This window comes from Pleurodeles waltl, chromosome 12 (genome assembly GCF_031143425.1).
Source record: "Pleurodeles waltl isolate 20211129_DDA chromosome 12, aPleWal1.hap1.20221129, whole genome shotgun sequence".
Taxonomy (NCBI): Eukaryota; Metazoa; Chordata; class Amphibia; order Caudata; family Salamandridae; genus Pleurodeles; species Pleurodeles waltl.
Genome location: NC_090451.1, coordinates 640,160,257 through 640,186,118, shown reverse-complemented (window position 1 = coordinate 640,186,118; position 25,862 = coordinate 640,160,257). Strand labels below are relative to the sequence as shown.

The 25,862-nt window shown below is 45.3% G+C and overlaps 1 protein-coding gene across 1 annotated transcript in view; it reads left to right on the top strand.

The window, feature by feature from the left end:
* Positions 1 to 25,862, top strand: part of INTS3 (integrator complex subunit 3) — a 383,756-nt gene that overhangs the window by 165,426 nt on the left and 192,468 nt on the right. The window contains exons 9-12 of the mRNA XM_069218194.1: positions 7,078 to 7,175; positions 10,694 to 10,885; positions 11,409 to 11,496; positions 21,444 to 21,523. Of these exons, the coding sequence (XP_069074295.1) occupies positions 7,078 to 7,175; positions 10,694 to 10,885; positions 11,409 to 11,496; positions 21,444 to 21,523 (458 nt within the window). The remainder of the gene's footprint in view (positions 1 to 7,077; positions 7,176 to 10,693; positions 10,886 to 11,408; positions 11,497 to 21,443; positions 21,524 to 25,862) is intronic.

Genomic DNA, 25,862 nt, shown 5'->3' with positions numbered 1-25,862 from the left:
CTTCATAACAAGAAAAGTCTCCTAAGATGGCCTCTAGAGAAAAAATTTAGCACAGTTTTCACCCAAATGTAGCGCAAGTATAGCCCAATGACCGTAGTGTGCAAAACACTTAATTTCTTTGTTTTTTTGCAGTTTTATATAGCGCAGACTTGAACTGAAGGTACTTGGATGCTTTACATGAGCATCAGTTACAGTACTCCAAGTACACATCCATATTGGTTTTAGGCACGGGGAGTTTAAGTAATTTGCCCAGAATCATAGGATGTCAAGCTGACTCTGAAACTCAAACCTGGTTTACCAGTTGCAAGTTCTGTAGCTCTGGCCGTAATTCCACATCCTATCCCCCCGGAGTGAAACGTATAATCAAGTGATGAACTGGATAAAAAAAAATATAAAGATGCCAAATAATTTAAAAGTACTTTGTCACTATTTGGGAACTCATTTTCGTTTTTTAGAGCACTAAATATAATTCTATGGAAAGAAGGCACTCCTATGTTTATAATTTCTGAAGGAATTGCTTTAGGTATTATAGTTTTGATTACATCAAGATGACATCAGGCGTGTCATACTTTTGTAATAAATCTAGAATTTTAACAATCAGGTTGTTCTTTAGAATACTGCGGGGAAGCAGAGGTTAGGGGCACAGACTGTGCTAATTGAGGGGAGGGCATAGGCAACAAGTTGACCACAATGGGCAGGCAGGAGGGGCAGTGGCACCAAAACAGACCATGGAGGGCAGGGGAAAAGGGGGCAGGGGCAACAAACCAGCCATGCAGGATAGGCAAGAGCGGCTGTGAAAATATAACAGACCATTGAGGGCAGAAGGCATTGTCTGTGGCAGTACAACCTTGTATGCCAACAGATCCGATTCAGGCAGGAGACTCCTTATGTTTTTAAACCCTAAAGGGCTTTATTTTATCTGCCTCCTGCCTAAACTTTCCTCTTTTTCAATGTAAGTCAATGGGGAAAATCAATTCCCCAGGTGTCTTTTTCAAAATCTCCCTCTGACCAAGTTCAAAATGTTGGGAAGCATGCTAGATTGAATCACAGAGGGCAGGAGGAATAGCGTAGGGAAAGGGACATGGACTTGGAAACGGAGGGCAGGTGGGAGATGGACAAGGGCACTAATTTGGCCTTACAGGGCAGGTGTTGTGGGTTGCAGCTGCAGCACAATACACCACTCAGGGCAAGCAGGATGGCAGTGCAGCACAGTAAACCATGGAAAACAGTAGGGAGGGGACAGGGCTATGCACATGGACATCAAAGAGGAGAGGGGAAAGAGGCCAGGACAGGAAGTTGACCATACAGGACAGACAGAAAGGACAGTTGCAGCATAACCGACCATGAAGGGCAGGAGAGGGGGGACAGGGGCATGACAAAGGAGCAGACAAGGCAGGAGATAGGGGCCTGCACATGGAAAATGGAGGACAGGGGGCAGGAGCAGCAAGCTGACCAGGGAGGGCAGGCAGGGCTGCCACTGGAAGTACAGCACACCTTGGAGGGCAACAGTAAGACTAAAATGGCGTACACGCCAACAACGAAGGGAAGGTGGGAAGGGGGTTGGGGGCAGCAAGCTGTCTACACAGCAGGTGGGAGGAGCTGTAGCAGCACATACGACCATGTATGGCAAGCAGGAGTGGTAGTGGCAGGACAGCGATCATGGTGTGCAAGAGGGAGCAGGCAAGGGCATGCACAAAGGGCCATGGAGTAGAGAAGGGGAGAGAAGGGAGTGGTAAGGGCTGGACACAGGCAAGAGAGGGCAGGGGAAGGGGCCAAGTACAGGAGGAGGTGGAGAACTGCTTCTCTGAGATTTCTGAAGGAGAGGTAGAGTTCCTCGAACCACCACCTCAGCAGCCACTAGCTATATGACCCAAGCCAAAATCGACACCATACTCCATGGTGGCTCCTACAGGTCAGTCTTGAGTCCACAAGCACATGGGGGTCGAGGCAGAGCACCGCTTCCATGGGTGTCTGGTATCTAACCTAGGTCCAAGGCAAAAAAAAAAAAAACAAAGCCTAGAAAAATGCTTCTTTAGAGGCCGATTTAATGTTGGACAAAACAGAAGGTACTGATCCACATTATGCTCCATCAACAAGCCACAGAGAAGCCTTGCTCGACGCCAAAGATGCATCCCACTTGGCACATTTGGCATTAAGGACAACACACCTCGGGCCCCACGCCACCAACAAGTGCACTTTGGAGCCGAAGTCGAGACAGAAGAACCAGCAAATCCCAGCCTTTTGCTCAACATTGAAACCACCTTTAACAGCCAGTCCGGAGACCTGCGTGGGGTTGAAACTGCAAAGAATCGCTGACGTCTTGGATGGGACACAGAAAAAACTGTTTATGCCTCCAAACACTGCAAAATGCACACTAATCCTCTGGCTTCCGAAACAGTGCCTCGCCTTCAGGGATGAACCACATTAATCTCCTCCTCTACCACCAACATACTCTTTTAAAAAAAAAAAAAAAAAAAAAAAGGAATATGGCCACCAGCCCACCTCTTTCCCTAACTACCTTTCACACATCCTTCACCACCTCTAACTTCACAATCCCCACCTCCTGACAAGCAGGACATAGACTCCTCCCCAGAGAACCCTTAATACATTCAGGATCCAGTGAAAGAGTCCTTTAGACATCAGGGTTTGGGGGAAGATCCTTGGGAGGAATATATAAGCAGCCCAGGTCTTAAACTGTACCTAATAAAGACGTCTCCACCAGATGATACCAATGCGTATCATGCAGTCATCCAGAGTGCAGCTCAACATTTCCAGATCCACCTGACATGCCGAAGTGGAGGATGATTTCCCATTGGAAACCCTCTTGAAAACTGAAAGATCTATCATATTTGTACCTATGCTTGAGAGCATGCTGAAGACCATGGCTGACACTTTCAAAGAATCGGTAAAGACTAGAGTGGTAAACTCTTGCATGGAAAAGAAATACAAACCAGCCCCACGAGATCCAGCTTACATCATGCAGGTCTGTTATTCCTGACTTACTGCACACTGGTGCATACTCACTGGGTTGCTACAGCCCCAATGGATTTTACAAGTGTCTAGCTGTTGTGGCAGCACATCCGCACAGACATGCTATTCACTTGTTTCCATATCTAGACGACTGGCTGGTAAAGAGCAGCAGCAAAGTCCATTGTCTAGCACACACTCAAATAGCAGTGTCTCCACTTTACAAACTGGGTTTCACTATCAGTGCAAAAAAATAATAATAATAACTCCAGTGCAGAAACAGGCAAGGCATGCCCAGGCCAGCAGATAGGAATGCCATTCTAACAGCTGCTGCCTTATGTTCAGACACATCGTCCCATCATTGTTTGCACTGTGATGTAACCATTTGGGCATGATGGCTTCCTGTATAGCAACTGTCCTGCATACCATATTGCGCGATACCATTACCAGAGTGTCTGTAATGACAATGGGCGAACACGGAATGGAGGTGGGAAGATCTTATGTTGGTAACAACAAGCGCCCAGCATTCTCCTCTCCTGTTGCAACAGAAATGATTAGTTGATCGTTAGTCCCGTTCTAGACCACTTCCGCAAGTGACCATCACCACAAATGTGTCTCTTGTGGAATAGGGCACCCACCTTCGCCACATGACAGTCTAGTACACATGGCCTCTACAGCACCAGAGTCGCCACATCAGTTACTTGGAACTTCTGGCCATCAGTCTAGCCCTCAAATCATTTCTCACCATTCTCCAGAGAATAGCTGCAATCATAAGGTCAGACACCATAAAAGTAATTTTACATTCAGAAACAGGAGGGGCAACTCCCACTACTGGCCCTCAACATTTTGAACAAGTGCAGCACTGAGCCTTGAATTGCTCAGCGTGTGGTGCGCATGCATGCCAACCACTTTGTCATCCTATTTAGAGATCTTGCTGCTACTGCATTCTTGATTTATATTCCAGTGACTTACATTTTTATGGAAGCTGGAGGAGGAGGTTACATAAATCTGCAGGTGTTGCTGTCTGGACTTGATCACTGATTCTTTAGTGGGTTCAAATATATTGTAGAACCTCTTCCGATAGTATGAAGTCCCCATAATAATGCATTGTCTGTTAATATGTACTCACAATCGTGCATGCACTGAGATCTGTGCACCCATTGAGTTACAGACACTTTGCTCGCACCTTCATGAGAGAACACAGCCATGCGCATGCAGGCCATCTGAACACAAACATACAAGCATGCAAACAACAAACATGTACATTAACACACACCAAATTTGCTCACTTTATTATAACTGGTCCCAAAGTATTTTACAGGCCTTAAAATCCTGCAGACAGCAGCTGTTAAGCACTACATAGCACATAGGTAATATAATGTTGATGAGAGAATTGATGCAGGTTTGGGGTGCAATGTTTTGGGAAATAATACATCAATTTAATTACATATGTGGAGACTGTTTCATTGTGATGCACTAAAGCAGGCTACGGGTTGTTGCACACTTGATTTCCTTATTAGTTCCGCCAATGTTAATACTTTTTTGGCCGTACTTGATGTATGTGTGCGCTCGTCTGTGTATGTAGTTGATGATCTTCGTTTTATTGTGCAGTTGTCGGAGACTGATTTGGTACCCCTTGTGTTGTATGAGGAGGAACCCTTCTCCTACCGCTGCTCTGTGCTTCAGCATGCATTGGTTGCTCCCTTGACTTGTTCTCATTATTTCGTTGTTTGTCTTCTAGTACTTGGAGGAGGGAAGGATCGGTTCAGCAGGGGGTGGATGGGCATGTCCTGCCTCTGAGCAAAGAATCGTTCACTTCTTCCTTCACAGCCTAGTTGACGCTGTCGGGAAGAGCTATTTTTAGGTGACGTTTCCTGAAGGATTGAAGCATTCTATGCTGTGCTGCTTTTTCTTTCTTAAGGAGGACACTTCTTATTCTAGGGGCAAGGCTCTTTTCTTGCTGTATTGTGCCCATCCCTTCTAAACGCTCCCGCTCCTCTTGTGCATTTTTTATATTCTACTTTCCTTCCTCGTGGGAGACCATTGAGTGCTTAATTTAGGCCTCAAGTTCAGCCAGCCCTCTTCATCCATTGGTCTGTTGTTCACGTCTTTCTTACACTCACTATAGCATGGGGCAGCTGGGCAGCCCACTGCAGCCATTTCTATCTTTACTGTGATGGACATCATTCTACCCTTTCGCAAATAGCACACAGTCATTACCTTCAGTGCCAAGGAGTACTATGGAAATATGTGCTTTTAGAGACAAAAATATTATTGTATACTTTATCCTTTTTTCCTTAAATTGACGAGGGTACATACAGCAGCTTCCCCAGCACAGTTTTGAAAAAAAAAATGAGAAAAGAAAACCAGCATGGACTATTGGCTTTGCCAATGCTTGTTTTAGGTCTGGTCTACAGACCACTTTAATTGTCTCGCCTGCCTATTGTTTTCTTGAAAATTTGTAATAAACATATTTTCAGTCATCTGTCTTTAACAGTTGGTGTAAATGTTAGTCACAATTTGCTTCTGCTTACCACAACCCACAGCATGAGGTTGTGGGTCAGCCCATACCATCCATCGGCTATCTAACGCTGTGATGTATAGCATTGTGCCTGATTACCTGTGCTCATCCATCTGACGAGGAGTGCATTTCAGTGCCAGAGCTGGGGAACCATATTTTTTATACGTCTGAATCCCCCCTCCCCCCCAATATCACATATGTTTGGAAATAACTGTTAAAAACAATTGTACGCTTACTAAGGACAGACGTTTTGGCTTCTGTGGTAGTGCTTGTGTTTATTTAGTCTCAACTGTCAGACAATGCAAGCTATCAGATTACGAAATACCTATTGTTGGCTTACCCAAAAAGTAAAGTGGACTTAAAACACGCTCATTGGTGGCAATTTGGTCTCGTTTTCATGTTATTCGATGGCTTGTTTTCCCATTCTTCTGTTTATCCCTCCTCTGGGTCATAGCTTGTTTATGACTCTTATGACTGGATGGCTTGTATCCTTCCACTGCCCACATTTAGGGAGCCACTTTTTTCTTTTTCTTTCAGCAGTCCATAGTAGGGCACGTTTTTCTAGCTTTATGCACGGAATAACCACACGTGATGCTTGGGCATCACTGTGACATGGCTTTTGCAACATTTCCTGTATTGCAAAGAAATACTTCATTTAACAATTTGAGATATGCACACATCAGTGTAATCTGCAGGACAGACGCGTGGAGTATCTGGGTTGTTCCTATAGTGGGCGTGGCTGTAGTTGTGTGGTCCAAGTGTAGGATGTGCTCCTATTCACTATGAAGCCCTTCTTGCTGAACTGTATGGGGCCAGTACTGGGATACCATGAGTTCGACAAGCAAGGGACTTATTTTAAGGATGTCTGAACCCACTCGTAGATATTGTTTGAGAGTTGCAGCTTACAAGTGAGCTCTGGTGGCAGAGCTTTTTATCTTGCTATTCTGAAATTAATCATGCGACAGATCAGCATTTGATTGTATTGGCAGAACGATCTGGTGTCGGTACAGCAAAGCAGTGTCTGATGGTTAGCTGGCTTTTTAAACCTGTATTGTTCCTCTAGTAGGTTAGCATTTAGGCTTTAGGTTAGGAGTCTTGATCCATGGCAAATTTTGTTTTGTGTCAAACACTTGCCTCATGAATAATTCCCATTTAGATTCATTGTAATCAGTTTATTAAAATCTTCACAAAAAATTCGCATGGTTTTGTCCCTGTTGGGCCTACCTGTGACAGTGCTCCTTTACAGGATTATTATCAAATTAGCAAACTGTTTTAAGGCTGTAGGGTTCCTGGACTGGTTTGTGAGTTTGCTGCAACTAATGTTGTGTTGTATTAGTGCTGAGATGTGAGCGGCTCCTTCCGGGAAGGGCGAGTTGACTGTCGGAGCTGCTTTGAGGATTATGGCGTGTGGGTGGGTTTGAGGACTGTTCAGTAGCTGTGGGTGCTGAGGGCAAGGATGCTGTTGAGTTTCCAGTGTGTTTATAGTTCTAGTACTTAGAGAGGTAGGTTTCATGCAGGTCAGTAGTGAGTTTCTCTTGTTTGAACCGCTTGTTCTAACGTGTGATTCTTTATCACTGCTCCCTTTGTAGGTGTTCTGCAGCTTCTTCAGTCGAGGACGTCGCGCAAGTTCCTGGCTTGTCGCCTCACACCCGACATGGAAACCAAGCTGCTCTTCATGACGTCCCGGGTAATGCTGAGCTCCGAGCTGTGGGAAAACCGACTTACTGAAAAAAAAATGGAAAATGTCAGAAATATTAATGGTCAAAAGGAAGCTTTTAAGCAAAATGATTCAAATTGTAATTATAAAAATGTTCAAATATGTTAGCCCTCCATTCAACTACAAAATATATTTCCATAGTGATGCAGAAGTGTTTACACAGTTAAAATGTCAGCTACCCCTCCCAGAAGAGCAGAGAATCACTAGCGGACAGCCCATACGGCCAGTGCGGTACAGCGACTTGAAAAATGTCTTTTGTTCCTCACCTTGTGGAGGAGTAAGAATGAGAAAGCGGTCTTGTTCGCAGGCCACCGGTGGAATGATGTTCATGATGGACAATGGTTCACAATAGGAAGTCAGCCAAGTGTTTTGTATTGGGCAGTGTCCAAATACCAGAGTTTAACAAACCCCAAAAAAACGAATGGAAGGTTCTGGAAAGTGGCATGGGCTTAAATGTCTTAACCTGCGTGATTTGACTGCTTGGAGATGTGGTAGAGTTCCAGGGCCATCCAAACAGAGAGGAATGGGCACTGACCCTCGCAACCCCTGGGACAGACTCGGTGGGCCCTGCTGGAAACCGTTGGAGGTGGTTTCTGTCCACGGACTTAGCGCTAAAGTCCTGGCCCTTAGACGTCCTGTCTGCGGTCGGACCAGGAGCGAAATGGGACCAAAACCCAGTGCTCATCTGTTGCTAAACTGTTCAGACATGGATCTGACTGCTGTGCTTTATTCTCTATCTTCTTCTGTTTCCAAGCATTCTCCTTTCAGAAACTCTGAGATATGCTCAGCCTTGACCAGATCTCTGCAGGTGGCATGTTAACCAGCTGGGTCATTTTACCAGAAGGGATGGCATGCTTCCGCTCCGCACTGAATGTGTTGTGTCTAGTTAGGAGTGCTGGAAGTGTCCCAGTACTGAAATAACAGCACACACACTCCAAGTCCAGCCAGAGGTGCATGACAATCTGGTGCATGACAGACAGACCAAGGGGCATTATGAGCCGGGTGAGTAGCTCGATCACAGTCCTGCCATACCAAGATCGAGTTACAAAAATCAAGGTATCTGTATTTTGTGGTACCGGGCTAGACTGACACTGAGACATATTCATTAAAAAAATATGTATAACTTTACGGATCACTTATTTGTACCCAAACGTATATCCCTGTGATTGCATAGATGTATGCCTGTTTGGGGGAATTTGCACACCCCTTTGGGTCTAACAATCATCAAATCATACCTCTGTTCCCCCATGCATACCCTTTAGCTTTCTGCATGGATTAAAACCCATAATATACGCTTGCCAGCAAAATGCAAAAGCACGTCCTCTCCATATTTTTGTCTCTTTTGTGGAAAATATTCTCCTTATGGAGAAATGACTCCTTATGCCTCCCTCCCTTCCCCATGCACGAGTGGTATGCCCTATCCTCTGCCTCCCCTGAGGAGGGCTGAGATCCTGCTCTTTGCAAAGTAATTTTCCAGAGTGGGAAAAGATCTGTAAAACTTTTGTGGAAATCCACACATTTTATTGGTAAACCGAGGAGGTAGCTGTTTAGGAGTTTTCTCTGAGTGATCATTTTGTGGTGAAGTAAGTTACGCTTGTGTGTGAAAAAGAAAAAAAAAAGTGATAGGATTACGAAGGTACAAACGAATACTACTTACCAATATGGAGCTCTTGTTAAGACATTGTCAATTATTGTAGTTCGTGTAAACTCCTGTAAGCAGATCTGAGGATGTTTTAAGGAACCCTCTGGATGTCTCAGTACTGATGTCCTGGTGCACGATTCATGGCACCATTGAGGAGGTTTATCGTAGCTCTTTAGAGGTCTGTGGTGGTTCTTTCAGTCTGCTGCAGATCCCGGTAAATGTTCATTAAGACAGCTTTGCGATATCTTTGCATGGTATAAGATAAAACTGTGGCGGTGTGGTGGAAGCCCATTCCAATCTCGGATATTGGTGCAGAGTAGTAATGAAAATAGATCCACATTGTGCGGGCCCTATTGATGTCTTTATGGTGGGATAATTGATATTCCAGGGCAGACGTGCGTTAAGAGAGTTTTGTGGCTTCCTCAATGCTGGGATAATGGTGTAAAGGTCCAGGCCCAAAGAAGGTATTGTGAATCTATTAAATGGTTAGTACTCCAAGCAAATGCGTAATAGGCACCCTCTATCGCTGTTTACTTAACTTGTGGCACGTTGTAACCTTTCTTGCTATCAACAGAGTTTGCTGCTATGACTGGCCACCTTGCCACTTACGATACCTTCCGTTCCAGTATGCTGCTCGGCTTATCGTGTTGGTAAATCTCTTAATCGCAGTCTCCGCACCTCCACCCAAACCCAAGGACTAAGGAAGAGATGTGGCGTTACCGGCAGGACTGCTGATTTTGGATCTCAGTGACCAGCTTCCAGTCCTGACATCGGTTCAACAATATATGATTCTGAGCAAATCACGTCATCTCTCTGTGCCCTTGAGCCACGTTCGTGCTATATAAAACTGTTAACAAATACATAAATAATAACACCTCAGTCTATATGAAATTGACTCTAGACCCTGATTTTACACAAAAAGAAAGCAAATCGTAGCAGGAGGATGCCACTCTGGATGGCGCAAGTTCAGTCCGAGTTGTGGGATTGTCTGCACACGTGTTGAGATGTGCTCTCTAGCTGGAGGGGGGGGAAGAGCTTTCTCTACTTTGAGGAAGAGTATGATTTGTATCCTCGTTAAGGGGTGGCACCGTTGGTATTTGCATCGTATACTAGTACTCTGAGGAGACAGGTGGAACACAGAAGACTGTCTTTCTCAATATTTTTCGCATTATTTTGTCCTTGTGAATTATTCTCTAACGCCAGGTTGCATCCACATTTTTTGCAGGTTGCGTTTTTCGGGGACTGATCCGTTTAAAAAAAATAAATTAGCCCAGCTCATTGTTCCACTTCATGCCGTTTAATAGGTTTTCTAAGACACTACGGCTTCTAAAATATTTGATGCCCCTTTCAACCTCTTTTATTCCACCTTCATGTGAGGTATTCTCAAATCTTGTCCAGAAAGATTACATGGTCCGCAGGCTTTTCTAACCTCCATGCTGTTTCCGCATTGCACCTATCCTAGGTCATACCAGCTCGGTCCTTCTGAGGCCTGTTGGTGTTAATGCCTGATCGTATGTGGGCAACTCTTTACCATGTTTGATGAGCAGACTGTAACTTAATCGTTTGTGGTGTGCAGGACTGTGCCCATGTCTGCCTTCCGCATGGCAGAAAAATATTGGTTGTTTCTCCTCTGATTTTGTTCTTTTCCCACAGTCCGGGGTTGAAACCCCCCAGTGTGATGAACTCTGCCGTTTGGCACCGGCTCTAGCTCTTCTTGCTCTCTGTTCCCTTTGGAACTGCACATTTTGAGATGCATTGTTAAAACTGTTTTTATTGTACCCTTTCTCTTCTTTCCTGTGACAGTGCTCTGTGCGGGATAAACTCTGATTTCTTCTCGTTCAACCAGGTACGATTTGGCCAGCAGAAGAGATACCAGGACTGGTTCCAGAGGCAGTATTTGTCGACGCCAGACAGCCAGTCGTTGCGCTGCGACCTGATACGCTACATTTGCGGGGTGGTCCACCCATCCAACGAAGTCCTCAGCTCGGATATCCTTCCCCGCTGGGCCATCATTGGCTGGTTGCTGACCACCTGCACGGTAAAAGACTTAAGGGTCTTTGCAACAGTGTGCGTTTGTGTAATAGACTGGTAGGATGGCGAGGTACTGTGGTACTCGGGCTGTATGAGATGGCGGGGCAGTTGGTCACCGTGAGAGCCACCATTTATATCCTGTAATGGAAAGAGTAGAGAGTAATTAGGAGACGGGCAATGAGACATTGGTAGAGATGGAAGCAGATGGAGCAAGGGAGGGAGCCGCTGGGGGTGGTTCTTGTGGGGTGGGATGGGAGGAAGACCAGGGGCTTTGGTGCACAGACGTGAAGGGGGCATTAAGGCGCACGGCGACATCGATAGGTGCTAATAAGGGTGTTTGGAAAGAAGCTGCAGAGGGCAATAGTGGTGGGCAGTATAGACTGGTGTGCAATACTGGCAGTAGGATTTTGTGGGGAAATGGGAGATTCAGACAGAGAGTTGGCAAAGATGTTCTGTTGGGGGTTTCAGACCTGATGCCGTCACTGTCACCTTCATTTTTTTAACACATCTATATATTTTTTTTTTTTTAGTCAAATGTCGCAGCATCCAATGCCAAGCTAGCATTGTTTTACGACTGGTTGTTCTTCAGCGCCGACAAAGACAGCATCATGAACATAGGTGAGTAAGCTCGTCATTTGAGGTCTGACGTCACAAGCTATCGTCTTCATAAGTGCACCTTTTCATATATCTATAACTCACCAAGGAAGAGTCTTTAATCCATTCAGTGGGCTTGTTTTTGAATGATGTGTTGGTGGTAAGCAAATCTATTTCTGCATTTGGTCCCTATCTCTCCGCCATTAAGGTATTTTTTTTTTATTTTTTTTATTGCAAGATTCGAAAAATTGATGGTATTTGAGAACATGACTATTCCGGGCTCTTAAAAGATTGTGTATTAAGTAATTTGTTGTTTTACTTGATCACAACTCTTCTCTTCATTCATTCATATGTCTGGTGTATCATTGAGAAACGCTGCTATTCAGAGCTTGACACATTTTACAGCTTATCACTGCCACAGACCCTGCACAAAGATATGTATTTGCCTTCGGAAGGGAATGTTAAAACTGATTTATGATGGTCGTTCCTATAATACAACTGTTAGACACCAGTATACACGCCCATTGCCGTTCATGAGTGGGTGCTGTTATCTCACATATGTAGCGTGGCAGCATCCTTCTACAATCAACATTATTGCTGCACGTAAACGACATAGTAATGCACTTTGGTTGTAAAAAAGAAAAGTTATAAAACTTTTATTTCTTCTTAACAATCCACAAGAACCGTCTTGTGTTTGCGGAAGCTGGCTTCATCGGGACAGATGGTTATCATCATGGTTATCAAGGTGAAAAAAGATGTAGAAATGTTTCTGAAATCGTCTTTTATTAATGTGCAGTGTGCGTGGAGCAGTAACGCCCCGTTGAACTGTGCTGATGTTTAAGTTCGAACAGAAAAGTTGGCATTTTACAAACAAAAGCCACAAATAACTAGGTTTTAAGTAGAAGCACGCAAGTGACCGTTCTGAGAAAAGATAGGAATGACGGGCTTTTAGCCGCTACCCAGTTCTTGGATTGTGTGATAACCGTGCGTTGATCTGGTCCTCGCTGTTCTACTACCTTTGGATTCTCAGTTCCGAATTCCCCACAACCAGGATTTTCCTTTCTTTCGATGACAAACATCCGCTGCCGTTCCTGGCAAATGTTTTCAAGGCTTATCCTGAACTTCAGAGACATGCAATGTTACGGTACTGTGTGACCGAAGGCTGCGCGCTGGCATCGAGGTCTCCGTCACCCCTCCGGGTGACTTTCCACGCTTTGATTTCACGGGCTTCTCACTGCGGCACGGAGCAGTGGGGTGTGAACCGAGACGCCGAGCGAGCTTAGCTGTTGGGGTACACACTGACACGGGTTAGGAATGCTGCGCCGAGGGCATCATCAGGCGCTACAATACGGGCTAATTAACTAAGCAGGCGCTCTCGGGTACCACGTGGCACCCGGACACTGCAATATCAAAGAAGTGCTCAAACCTGGGCTACCACGTGTCAGGAAGATATACCACTCACTGGAGCATCTGTTGCAGTAACTTGCCTAAAGTGGCATCAAAAAATGTCACTGGGCTAACCCATGGCAACCCTGCTTTCAAATAATCTGGCAAACAAGGGCACAGGAATGATCTAATAACGAACCGATGATCTCTAACCCACGCAGTAACCGGGCATAGCCCTGGGAACAGTGTTTGAATGAATGGGCTGATGTGTGACGACAAATCATCCACCTTCCTGGTCTAACACATGACATTAAATCAGTCAATTGATTGCACTAGCAAATGGCATAAAATGCACCAATAATGGTAGTGTAGGACGCTTGTTCTTACACCAGTACTCTGTAATAGTGAATAACAGGAAGCCAACTTTGCATTGTTTGTCTAAAACCCCAACAGTATTGTGCTGCTTTGGTAGTAGCCTGATACCCCAGTTCACAGAATCTCAGGGACCCACCTTTGTCCTTTTTTTTGTATCGGTCTGATATCCAGTTACACAAAATTTCTGGAAACCAATTTTGTGCTCCTTTTGTAACAGTTCTATATTCCAGTGCACCGAATCTCAAGAAGCCAAGGTTGTGCTTCTTTGTGGCAGTTTAATACCCATGTACACAATCTCTGCATGCCAGGTTCGTACTGCTTTTTTAACAGCCCGCTATCCCAGTTAACTGGATATCAGGAAACCCGCTACATGCTCCATTCGTAACAGTACACTATCCCTGTAGACTGGATCATGCTCCCTGTGTAACATCCTGATAGCGCAGAAGACACAATCTAGGAAGTCAGCTTCATACGGCTGTTGTATCATCTGAAATCCCAGTGCACCGGAGCCCAGGATGCTAGCTTTGTACTGCTGTTGTAATGATTTTAGATTCCAGTTCACTGGATTTCAGGAAGGCAACTTTGGGCTCCTTTTACAGCAGTCGGATATTCCAATACAAATCTCATGAAGCCAAGATAGTGCTCTTTTCCCAACAGTCCCATATCCCAGTGCACTGACTCGTGAAAGACTGCTTTATTCTGCTGTCTTACTAGCCTGCTGTGCCTGTGCACTGAATCTAGTTGGAAATTCGCTGGCACTGAATCTCAAGCGAGCTTTATGCTGCCGGGGTAGTAGTCCAACACTCCAGTGCACTGATTCTCAGGAAGTCAGGTTTCTAGCAGTATTCCGGTATGCCAGTGCAATGTTTCCTAGCAAGTCTACCTTATACTGCAATTGTGCTAGTTAAGTACTCCCGTGCACTGAATCTCTGGAAGCGAGCTTTATGCTGCCGGGGTAGTAGTCCAACAGTCCAGTGCACTTATTCCCAGGAAGTCAGGTTTATAGCAGTATTCCGGTATGCCAGTGCAATATTTCCTAGGAAGTCTACCTTGTACTGCTATTTTACTAGTTCAGTACTCCCGTGCACTGAATCTCGGGAAGCGAGCTTTATACGGCTAATGTTCTAGTTCGAAATCGCATTACACTGAATAACAGTAAGCCAGCTTCATACTGCTATTGTACTAGTTCGATATCCCGTTCACTGAACTTCAGGAGGCCAGGTTACTGCTATTGTTGTAGTCTGATATCCCACTGCACTGAATCTCAGGAAGCCAGCTTTATAGTAATGGTTACTAGTTAGAAATCTGAGGAAGCCAGCTTTATGGAACTATTCAACTTGTCAGGTTTCTCACGAAGCCTGCTTTATACTGCTGGTGCACTAGTCTGTCAGTCAATTGCATTGATTCTCAGATAGCCAGGTTTATCTAAAGGACAAATTACCTCCTGCCATGCATTATAAGGATATTGCAAGTCACAGAGGTGTTCCATATAGAGGAACAAGGATGAAGTCTGAGTTCCTTAAAAGGCTATGAAACTCATAAGTGACTTGCAATAGCCTTATGAATGGAAAAGGTAATGTTCGATGGCATCTGTCGCTGTAGATACGCATGTTCTGCAATAGCTCGCCATCTGGTGTTGGGCCGGAGTGTTACAAGTTGTTTTTCTTCGAAGAAGTCTTTCGAGTCACGGGACCGAGTGACTCCTCCTTTTGTCTCCATTGCGCATGGGCGTCGACTCCATCTTCGATTGTTTTTTTTCCACCATCGGGTTCGGACGTGTTCCTGTCGCTCCGAGTTTCGGAACGGAAAATTAGCTAATTTCGGAAGATTTTCGTCGGTATTGTTGCGTTCGGGATCGGCGTACTTAGATTCCACACCGCATCGAAGATCGAAGAGCTCCGGTGCCCTTCGGGGTAGTTTTTCGATCCTCCGTCGGGGCCTGGTCGGCCCGACCGCGTGCTGAAGAACGCCGATGGAACGGACCCCGTTCCGTTTCTGCCCCAAATGCCACAATAAATACCCCTACACAGACCAACACTTGGTCTGCAACCTGTGCCTGTCACCTGAGCACAGCGAAGACACCTGCGAGGCCTGTCGTGCGTTCCGGTCCCGAAAAACACTCCGAGACCGTCGAGCCAGAAGACTTCAGATGGCGTCCTCACCGACAGCCCAACGGGAGTTCGAGGAACAGGAAGTGGAAGGTACCTTCTCGATCCAAGACTCAGACTCCGAAGGATTCGACGATACACAAACCGTGAGTAAGACGTCGAAATCCACTCAGAAGAATATTTACAAGGCCCAGGGGACGCCACTGCCACCAGGCCATGGCTCGACCCATAAATTCGGTGACCGATCGTCGGCACCGAAAAAGGCCCAAACAGTGCCGAGATCGTCCGACTCCGGTCGAGACACCGGCACGCAGCCTTCTCGGGACCGAGAAAGTGCTGGAGACAAGCCTCGACACCGAGATGCCGGTGTGGACACGGCTCGACGCCGAGACAGCGGCACCGAAACAGATCGACGCCGAAAGGTTTCGGCCCCGAAAAAGAAAAAAGTCACCTCGGAGCCGAAAAAACACGCAGACAGGGTTTCGATGCCGAAACAAACTGCAAGCGACCCAGCTTCAGGCTCTTATACAGAAGAGCACTCGCTAACCTCCCAAATGCAGAAGCATAGGTTTGAGGAAGAGCTACAAGCAACTGATGTGGACCATACGCAAAAGCGTATCTTCATACAGCAGGGGACAGGAAAAATAAGCACCCTTCCCCCCATTAGGAGAAAGAGAAGGTTGGAGTTCCAGACGGAACAGACACCACAACCAAAAGTGGTGAAAAGAGTTACCCCACCACCCTCTCCTCCGCCCGTGATTAACGTCTCACCAGCACAAACTCCATCACACTCCCCAGCTCACACCACCATGAGCCAGGGTGACCAAGATCAGGACGCATGGGACCTATACGACGCCCCAGTGTCAGATAACAGTCCGGAGGCATACCCTACAAAGCCATCTCCACCAGAAGACAGCACCGCGTATTCTCAAGTGGTGGCTAGAGCAGCACAATTTCACAACGTAAGCCTCCACTCAGAACAGGTCGAGGATGATTTCTTATTCAACACACTCTCCTCCACCCACAGCTCATACCAAAGCCTGCCTATGCTCCCTGGTATGCTCCGGCACGCAAAAGACATCTTTAAGGAGCCGGTCAAAAGTAGGGCAATCACACCAAGGGTGGAAAAAAAGTATAAGGTGCCTCCTACAGACCCCGCTTTCATCACTACACAGCTGCCACCAGACTCTGTCGTTGTAGGAGCAGCTAGGAAAAGGGCCAACTCTCACACATCTGGAGATGCACCACCCCCAGATAAAGAAAGCCGCAAGTTCGATGCAGCTGGTAAAAGAGTCGCAGCACAAGCTGCAAACCAGTGGCGCATCGCGAACTCCCAGGCACTACTTGCGCGCTATGACAGAGCCCACTGGGACGAGATGCAACATCTCATTGAACATCTGCCCAAGGACTTACAAAATAGGGCAAAACAAGTGGTTGAGGAGGGACAGGCCATTTCCAACAACCAGATCCGCTCCTCCATGGACGCTGCAGATACAGCTGCACGGACAATTAATACATCTGTAACTATCAGAAGGCATGCATGGCTCCGAACGTCTGGATTTAAACCAGAGATTCAACAAGCAGTTCTCAATATGCCTTTTAACGAAAAAGAACTGTTCGGTCCAGAAGTGGACACAGCGATTGAGAAACTCAAAAAAGATACGGACACTGCCAAAGCCATGGGCGCACTCTACTCCCCGCAGAGCAGAGGGAATTACAGCACATTCCGTAAAACGCCCTTTCGAGGGGGGTTTCGGGGTCAAAGCACACAAGCCAGCACCTCACAAGCCACACCGTCCAGTTACCAGGGACAGTATAGAGGAGGTTTTCGGGGACAATATAGAGGAGGGCAATTCCCTCGAAATAGAGGAAGATTTCAAAGCCCCAAAGCCCCTACTACTAAACAGTGACTCACAGGTCACTCACCCCCTCCACACAACACCAGTGGGGGGAAGAATAGGTCATTATTACAAAGCATGGGAGGAAATCATTACAGACACTTGGGTTCTAGCAATTATCCAACATGGTTATTGCATAGAATTTCTACAATTCCCTCCAAACATACCACCAAAAGCACAAAATTTAACAACACACCATTCCAATCTCCTGGAGATAGAAGTGCAGGCACTATTGCAAAAGAATGCAATCGAATTAGTGCCAAACACACAAATAAACACAGGAGTTTACTCACTGTACTTTCTGATACCAAAGAAGGACAAAACACTGAGACCAATCCTAGACCTCAGAGTAGTGAACACTTTCATCAAATCAGACCACTTCCACATGGTCACACTACAAGAAGTATTGCCATTGCTAAAACTACACGACTACATGGCAACTTTAGACCTCAAGGATGCTTATTTCCATATACCAATACACCCATCGCACAGGAAATACCTAAGGTTTGTATTCAAAGGAATACATTACCAATTCAAGGTACTGCCTTTCGGATTAACAACCGCACCAAGAGTCTTTACCAAATGTCTAGCGGTAGTCGCTGCACACATAAGAAGGCAGAAAATACATGTGTTCCCATATTTGGACGACTGGCTAATCAAGGCCCATTCGTTCATACAGTGCTCAAATCACACAAATCAGATCATACAAACCCTCTTCAAACTCGGGTTCACCGTCAACTTTACAAAATCCAACATTCTGCCGCGCAAGGTACAACAATACCTAGGAGCCATAATAGACACATCAAAGGGAGTAGCCACTCCAAGTCCACAAAGAATTCTAAATTTCAACACCATCATACAACGCATGTATCCAACACAAAAGATACAGGCAAAGATGGTATTACAACTCCTAGGCATGATGTCATCATGCATAGCCATTGTCCCAAACGCAAGGCTGCACATGAGGCCCTTACAACAATGCCTAGCATCACAGTGGTCTCAAGCACAGGGTCACCTTCTAGATCTGGTGTTAATAGACCGCCAAACTTACCTCTCGCTTCTGTGGTGGAACAACATAAATTTAAACAAGGGGCGGCCTTTCCAAGACCCAGTGCCACAATACGTAATAACAACAGATGCTTCCATGACAGGGTGGGGAGCACACCTCGATCAACACAGCATACAAGGACAATGGAACGTACATCAAACAAAACTGCATATCAATCACCTAGAACTTCTAGCAGTTTTTCAAGCACTAAAAGCTTTCCAACCAATAATAGTTCACAAATACATTCTCGTCAAAACAGACAACATGACAACAATGTATTATCTAAACAAGCAGGGGGGGACGCACTCCACGCAGTTAAGCCTGCTAGCACAAAAAATTTGGCATTGGGCAATTCACAACCAAATTCGCCTAATTGCACAGTTTATACCAGGGATCCAAAATCAATTCGCAGACAATCTCTCTCGAGATCACCAACAGGTCCACGAATGGGAAATTCACACCCAAATTCTGAACACTTATTTCAAACTCTGGGGAACACCTCAGATAGACTTGTTTGCGACAAGGGAGAACGCAAAATGCCAAAACTTCGCATCCAGATACCCACACAAACAATCCCAAGGCAATGCCCTATGGATGAACTGGTCAGGGATATTTGCTTACGCTTTTCCTCCTCTCCCTCTCCTTCCTTACCTGGTAAACAAACTCAGTCAAAGCAAACTCAAACTCATATTGATAGCACCAACTTGGGCAAGGCAACCCTGGTACACAACGCTGCTAGACCTATCAGTGGTACCCTGCATCAAATTGCCCAACAGGCCAGATCTGTTGACACAGCACAACCAAAAGATCAGACACCCAGATCCAGCATCGCTGAATCTAGCAATCTGGCTCCTGAAATCCTAGAATTCGGGCACTTACAACTTACCCAAGAATGTATGGAAGTCATAAAACAAGCCAGAAGGCCATCCACCAGGCACTGCTATGCAAGTAAATGGAAGAGGTTTGTTTGCTACTGCCATATTAATCAAATACAACCATTACACACAACTCCAGAACATGTAGTGGGTTACTTGCTTCACTTACAAAAATCTAACCTAGCTTTCTCTTCCATTAAAATTCACCTTGCAGCAATATCTGCATACCTGCAGACTACCTATTCAACTTCCCTATATAAGATACCAGTCATTAAAGCATTCATGGAGGGCCTTAGGAGAATTATACCACCAAGAACACTACCTGTTCCTTCATGGAACCTAAATGTTGTCCTAACTAGACTTATGGGTCCACCTTTTGAACCCATGCACTCCTGCGACATACAGTTCCTAACCTGGAAGGTGGCATTTCTCATCGCCATTACTTCCCTAAGAAGAGTAAGCGAGATTCAGGCGTTTACAATACAGGAACCTTTTATACAACTACACAAAAATAAAGTCGTCCTAAGGACCAATCCTAAATTTTTGCCAAAGGTTATTTCACCGTTCCATCTAAATCAAACAGTGGAACTTCCAGTGTTCTTTCCACAGCCAGATACCGTAGCTGAAAGGGCACTACATACATTAGATGTCAAAAGAGCATTGATGTATTACATTGACAGAACAAAAAACATCAGAAAGACTAAACAACTCTTTATTGCATTTCAAAAACCTCATGCAGGAAACCCAATTTCAAAACAAGGTATAGCCAGATGGATAGTTAAATGCATCCAAATCTGCTACCTTAAAGCTAAACGACAGCTGCCCATTACACCAAGGGCACACTCAACCAGAAAGAAAGGTGCTACCATGGCCTTTCTAGGAAACATCCCAATGCAAGAAATATGTAAGGCAGCCACATGGTCTACGCCTCACACATTCACCAAGCACTACTGTGTAGACGTGTTATCCGCACAACAAGCCACAGTAGGTCAAGCCGTATTAAGGACATTATTTCAGACTACTTCCACTCCTACAGGCTGATCCACCGCTTTTGGGGAAATAACTGCTTACTAGTCTATGCAGAACATGCGTATCTACAGCGACAGATGCCATCGAACTGAAAATGTCACTTACCCAGTGTACATCTGTTCGTGGCATCAGTCGCAGTAGATTCGCATGTGCCCACCCGCCTCCCCGGGAGCCTGTAGCAGTTTGGAAGTTACCTTCAATTATTTATATATGTATCATTTCAACCTTAAATAGGTGCATACTTAGTCACTCCATTGCATGGGCACTATTACTACAATTCAACTCCTACCTCACCCTCTGCGGGGAAAAACAATCGAAGATGGAGTCGACGCCCATGCGCAATGGAGACAAAAGGAGGAGTCACTCGGTCCCGTGACTCGAAAGACTTCTTCGAAGAAAAACAACTTGTAACACTCCGGCCCAACACCAGATGGCGAGCTATTGCAGAACATGCGAATCTACTGCGACTGATGCCACGAACAGATGTACACTGGGTAAGTGACATTTTCATTATCCCATATAATACATGGTCAAACCATCATCTTTCCCACAAACCATTTAAATCCTTGATGTGTCGCTCTTTCATGCGAAAGAGCATTTTTGCAAACAAGAATAAAAATAGAACCTCTAGTGCAAAATTAAACACGTCAAAAACCTGTTAGATGTTTGTTGCAAAAGCATATTAGAATCTGTTCACTACAAGTCAGTTAAAAAAAAAAACTGCAGTAGCTTGAAATGTGTAGACACAAGCAGAAAGATTCTAACTTTTCTATAATTATCTAAGGAGTGCAAAAAATGTACATGCTTTCTGCTCATCACTCTGAGCTAGAAAACAGAGTAGAAGAAAGAAATGTAGTGTTTAATTTTCGTTGCTTTAAAGAACTGCTTTAATTATGCTCCATGACCTGACCTGCCTTTCCCCTCGGCTGCTGGCTCTGGCAACAGGCACTGTGATGTTAGAACTCAACTTTAATAGGTTATTACAGAAATGTTCAGACGTTTTTTTCTTTCTCAACAATGACTAGCTGTGTCACCACCGATTCTAAAGAAATTAGCCACAGGCGTTTTTACTGAGATTGCAGAATCCCATGTATTATAGCATTATTGATTAGTTCGATATTCCAGTGCACTAAATTGCAGGAAAGTAGCTTTAAATTGCTATTGTACTTGTCGGATAGCCCAGTACACTGAACCTCAGGAGGCCTGCTCCAAGCTGTTTTCTAATGGTGAAAATCTCTCTTCACACTTTCAGAGCCAGCGATCCTGGTGATGCACCACTCCATGAAGCCTCATCCTGCCATCACTGCCACGCTACTGGACTTCATGTGTCGGGTAAAATATGCCAAGCAATTGAAAATAAATGGGGCCCAATAAAACATGCAACTGGGAGCAAGTGTACAAAGAAACCTGTATGCACGCTGTGTTTGTATTAGAGTGAACTAGAGTTTAGTTGTCACAGCAGTGCACAATACATACCTTGAGAAATCATTTTTTATTATTTTGTACATTTCATGTTGATGTCTCTTTAGAGGGAAAACTAGGCCCATTCTCAGAGGCCTACATAAAGAGATATCACCCCACCTTATAGGTTTATTTTTTTGTGATCTGATTCTGTTTACTTGTTTTAAAATGACTTCATATGGAAAAACATTTTAGCATCAAATGCGCTGATCTGATGACAGTAATTTGCTCTTCAGCTTGAGTCTTTTGGCACAGTGCGCACAGAATCCACATCCGGGCATACTCATTGAACATACGGCGTCTTTTGCAAGAAGGAGATGAACGCGATGCTTGAGGTGATGATCCAGTCACTGGGATCTCTTGGCGCACGTTCTAGTCCTTCCTCATTACCCATGGTGCCCTTCTTGAACAAGGCATCCCTCAATATATCGGTCATGATGCACAAATAGTGATGGGCCAGACTGAACTCCTGGGCAAGGTTCTGCTCCCTCCATCACTTTATGGTTTGTTGGGGTAGATGGCATAAGTGTGACAGTTCTCCCAGAGCTCCAAATATACCTCACTGGGAAGGCTTGGGTCGGCCAAACCTGTCTGATCTTCCCATCTGGAAGGGGCCAGGCCAGGCATTTCGTGCTGATTTCAGGCTGCTTTTTAAAAATAAATATATAATTGTTTGCATAAAGAGAAAATAAAAGTTCCCTTATGATAGATGTCTTAGTGGGGGGAGGGGAGGACTTCTTTGAGAAATGTTTGATTTGTTTCAGACTTATTGTAGGGAAGACCCGTTGTGTGCGAGCTGGGGTTACAGATAAGGCATTCTTCTCCTCTACTGAAAGCTGCTGTGTTGTTGTGGATGTTTGCACGGGGTGCTTGTACTAAAGGCATTTAGCTAATCCAGGTATGATTTGTACGGTGCACTTGTGGGGCAGTAAGCTAGTGCAAGCAAGGAAGGTTACAGTGCCTGCCAACGTGCCCGCATCGTTTCATGCCCCATTTGACGCTGTTTGCTGGTGTCTGTTTAGGAGTGGGTACGTACATTAGGCGGTGAATCGCTGCCCTCGTAAACAAGGACACCTTGATGGGTACCAGGGAATCATCTTGTACTGGGAGATTTGTGTTGGTGGGGGTCAGTGGGCCCACTGCAGCAGCCCCAGCCCCATGGGGGTAGAATTGCCCTGTTTGGAGCATGCTGCCAGCGCGTTACCTCTTCTCCGGCTGCAGTGCTTTAAAGCCTGTGCTAATAGTGTGCGCCTGCATTAATGCAGTTCACTGCAGGTCAGAAGGCTCCCCGTTATTTTGGAGCTGTGGCGAGAAGCGGGCTATGATGGCGCTGCCCGTGAGGTCAGCTGGGCCATGTGCTGCTGCTCTAATAAGGGCTCTCTGAGTCCTGCCGACTCCTTTCATCCTCGTGCGGGGGCAGCCGTCTGGAAATCGAGTGCTTTCGGTAAAATGCCAGGATTGACTAGGTCGTACAGGGAATAAGAGGTGGTAAGTTCTGGGAATGCACCCTAGCCCGCATCCACCCCCTTCCTTCTTTCATTAGAGGAGGAGGGCGCATGGAGTGCTGGCCCTGCATGGGAAGGCTTCAGATGATGTTGGACCAACAAAATACAAGGATTGCGTATTTGTAAATACTGTGTGAAAGCTTCAAGAATATCCACCTACTGGACCCCTGATCACCAACACACAGCAGGTGCCTATTTGGTTGGTTGTAGGTTTGCTGACTGCTCCCTCCATCAGTCACCCCAGAAAGGACTGGCAGCACAGGGGATATTAAGAGGATAGTTACTTAAAACATTGTCCTTTGACTGCATGGTGCTCACAGGTTTATTTGTACGGCTTATCTGCCCACAACAAAAAGAGTGGCGCTTTGCGGTCCTTACCCACAGTACAGGCCATGACCATTGCCTTGAATGCAGCTCCAGCAATGACAAGTGTTGATTAGAACCCGAAAAAAAGCAATCTAGCGTAACTTCCTCAATACTTCCAACACAGTGGAGCCCCTCCTCCACACTTACATACTTCCCATTCCCACATACTTTACCTCACACCTTACACAATTATATCTGCACGCATAGACGTACCTATTCACTCTCCTTGTCTTCTCTCCCAGACACCACTTACACCCTCTCCCCACTGACACACACCCCTTTACATCCAGTAACAGGGATCCACACACTCCTACACCTACACACAAGTACATGCTTTACTCCAGCTTCACTTGGGAACTGTGGGGTGTTGCACCCCTTTGACTGAGGAAGCAAGTGTCCCATTCACAGCAACTAACAAATGGTAAAAAAAAAAAAATGGCTTTGGTAAACTTGAAGACGAGTGGCAGAAACGTATAAGGGTCTCCAACGAATAGCTCGTGAGCTACTAGTAGCTCTCAAGCTACCAATAAGTAGGGCTTCTGTGTACAGCCCAGCTTACAAAAACTGAAAAGATTATATTTAAAACAAACATGAACTTGACCAATGTGGTCGGTATTAAAATTCTGATAATATTCGTAGCTCTGAAGATTTTCATCACCATAAGTAGTTGCTACAAAAATAGGTTGGAAACCCCATAATACCTCTGAAAAATACCAAGGCCACGGGATGCAGTGTATATCAGTATCTGTGTAAAATGACTGAGCGTCAAAAGCATGCTGAATGATAGCTGCAATAAAGAGGTAAATGTTAAAAATGTGTACACGTTGCTCCCCTGAGACAAGAATTCCAGAAGCCTGTTTGGCATCAAGAGGAATGCAGAAGCATCCACCGGATAACCCAAAGTTCATCCACGCTAGCGGTCCTTACTCACCGCAGAGACTGTTTGTAGTCTGGCAGGAACGCTCAAACAGTGTAAAACTCAAATGATGCCCTTTTACATGCCGTGATGGCAGATGTGTATGATGCCATCAATGAATACCTCTGGTCACCATCTTGTAGTACCTGCATCAGTCAAATGCACAAGATCAACCCCCTTCTGAAGAAACTAACATCATATCAAAAGAGGCTACCATCTCTTACCCACGCCTGAATATCCCATTAAGATCTTGATAACTAGGTCCAGAAGTTGCCAAAAACCTTATATTGTATAAGAACATGGGAGCTACCGGTAACCCTTGTGCAGTCTTGGACCATACAGTAAGGAAAAAACAGTTGTTAACTGGTATCAATCCAGAAAGAATATTCTGCTGTTTCAATGGCAATTGATTGAACTAGTCAGTAGCGTTGGGGCACATGGTGCAGTATTTAAAATGTAAAACTAATTTAAATACAAAGGAAAAGAAGTCGTCAATGCTATTGTGATTACACATTAAGGAATTTGTGCACTTCTTAAACATGTGAATGTCGAAACGACATACATAATGCCATTCAAAATACCGCATACAGAAGGTGAAATACATTGCTGAAGTCCAAACTTCAGAGATTTTCTGGTCTAAATGCCCATGTTGTCGACCTCATGACATGACAGCCAGTAAAGGGTCAGCTTCAAGTCAGTGAAGCTAAATACAAGCAACTTTGGTGAAGTCAGAAATGATAGAAGTTACTGGGAGATCGTTAAAGGGAACTTAGAAGGATAATTGGGCTCCACGGCCAGTAACGCTTAGATTTAGACATCTCACTTGAAATGCCAGTTTCAGACACAAGTCTTCGCCCCTAAAGTACTGCGGGAGGAGACTGTAAACCCCAATTGGCAAAGAACTGGTTAGCGTGATCACATGTGGCTGCACTGGTGTGGCAGACCACGCTTTCAGTGCAGTAGCCACATATGATACTGCTGTTTGTTTCTAACATCACTGTGTTTGGAAAGTATGAGAAATGCAACTCTAGGGGATGGGTAAGTTGCCCAGGTTCTTTTGGTTTTGTGCACGCACAACTTCTGGGTCAAGAACTGAACTATTGGGCCGATTCTCACAGTTGAAGGACTTGTCTCTTTGTAGTTGATGGTGTTCAGTGCCCCACAAGTTTCCTTTCTGTAAAGAATGTGGTTTTAAGAGCAGTAACTTTCTCAGTGGTGCATTACAGGCTTAGTAGGCATCCTTCTGCTTTGGGACACATGGTGCTGTCTGGAGTGGGCAGACCGCTTCCCTTGGGGTTTGCACCCATACGTGATATCTAACCCTGCGTGCATGGCCAGTCTGTGGGTTCACGTACCTATGGCACTGCTTAAATGCACCTTTTGCATGTTTGTGTGTTTGTGAAGTATAGTTGAGATAAACTGA